The 1,729-nt window shown below is 35.0% G+C and overlaps 1 protein-coding gene across 1 annotated transcript in view; it reads right to left on the bottom strand.

The window, feature by feature from the left end:
- Positions 1 to 193: 193 nt before the first annotated feature.
- Positions 194 to 1,729, bottom strand: part of LOC103371133 (uncharacterized protein C1orf115-like) — a 2,315-nt gene continuing 779 nt past the window's right edge. Inside the window, exon 2 of the mRNA XM_008300364.1 lies at positions 194 to 437. Within this exon, the coding sequence (XP_008298586.1) occupies positions 303 to 437 (135 nt within the window). The 3' untranslated portion in view covers positions 194 to 302. The remainder of the gene's footprint in view (positions 438 to 1,729) is intronic.

The following is a 1,729-nucleotide window of genomic DNA, read 5'->3' as shown; positions in this document are numbered from 1 at the left end:
TCTAGCTCTGCCTTGTTCACGTTACAATTTTTGTACTGACGCCTTCTTCACCTTATAAGGACTGTGCTGACTCCGCCTCCTTCGCCTTATAAGGACCGTTTGACTCCTCCTCTCTTACCATATTAGGAGTTGGGGAATGAAAAACGGGAGCAGTTTTCAGTTGGTTGTGGAATTTATTTGATAAAATCAGTAAAAAAAGGAAGATCCAGAACAGGTCAATGTCAACAGTTTTAAAGTTTCAGCGGGAAGCACAGTTTAGTAAACAACAGTAAACAAACAAACAAAGTCGACGTAAACACGAGTCATCTTCGGCTGTGGCGGGTTTGGTTGGCCTCCAGAAACACGGTGGACAGCGGAGTAGCCGAGTACATGGCCCCGATCGCCAGCACTGATCCCACCAAGCAGCGCCAGGTGAAGCGCACCGCCTTCCCCATGTTCTGCACCACCGAAGAAGAAACAAACACCCTTTCAGAATAAGACACTTTCAGGATAAAGGCATGAATGAAAATAATATTTCACGAATAAAGTCCGACTTTTTTATGGATAAAAGCTGCAATCATACACACGTTAAGGCAGAAATATTTTCAGAATAAAGTTTTAATGTTTCAGCTATAAAAGCTTCATTATTACAAGAGTTTTTCTGAAGATTTTCAAAGTTAAGTTGCATTATTTACAGAATATAATTAGTAAAAAAAATAAAGTATTACAAATAGTACAGCTGCAGTTTTTCATAAATAAAGTCGCAATATTTTCAGACTGAAACTCACTTAATTTCAAAATAAAGTTGTAATGTTTCACACATAAAGTCGGGAGTACTTTCACAATAAAGTTGTTTTACTTCAAGATCGTAAATAATTTTACAATAACGGTGTCGTATTTCAAAATACAGCTGAGCATACCATAAATTCATCATATTTTCAAAATAAAGTTGGTAAATTTAAAAAAAAAAAACAATAAATATTTTTCAGAATAAATTTGTAATAAAAGAACAACGTGAAAGTATTTTCAGAATAAAGCTGTTTTGCTTCAAGAACGAAGTCGTGAATATTTTCAGACTAAAGTTGTAATATTTCAAAATAAAGCTAAGATTTCGCAAAAGTATGATATTTTCAGAATAATGGCGTCATCTTCCCCCCAAATACTTTCAGAACAAAGTTGTAATATTTGAAGAATAAAGTCATGAAGATTTTCAAAATAAAGTTGGAGCATTTTGCTGATAAATTTGTTGTATTTTCAGAATAAGTTTAGAACATTTTACAAACTAATGTCGTGCATGTTTTCAGTGTTTTTCTGTCGCCGGCGTCCTTCTCTGGACCTGGACTCTGGTTTTGTTCCAACTTCTCCGTCGGACTTTATCTCGTTCTCAGAGAGTCGAAGGTTGAACTCAGAGTCGAGTTAATGTTTCACCGCACGAAGCAACAAACACAACAAACGTCGTCTTTTAGCTTCAGACACAAACGTCGAGGCTGTTGTCTGATGTTTGGACCGTTTTCTGATTCAACGCTTTCACTTTGGTTCTGAACAGTCTGGAGTTCATGTTCACTTCTCCACGCTTCATTCTGGTTGTTTGTTAATATTAGAACTGCGTTTTAATATTTTCTCTAAATGTGAGTTCTTGTTTTATTTTTAGCTACATTTAACGTATTTACATTCATACAAATAATAAATATATTCAGCTTGAATTAGTTTTAATTTGTGGTTTCATTTAGTTGACATTTATGTTTTATTT

The sequence above is a fragment of the Stegastes partitus genome, unplaced genomic scaffold, assembly GCF_000690725.1.
Source record: "Stegastes partitus isolate 25-593 unplaced genomic scaffold, Stegastes_partitus-1.0.2 Scaffold1529, whole genome shotgun sequence".
Taxonomy (NCBI): Eukaryota; Metazoa; Chordata; class Actinopteri; family Pomacentridae; genus Stegastes; species Stegastes partitus.
This window is presented reverse-complemented; position numbering and strand designations above follow the sequence as displayed.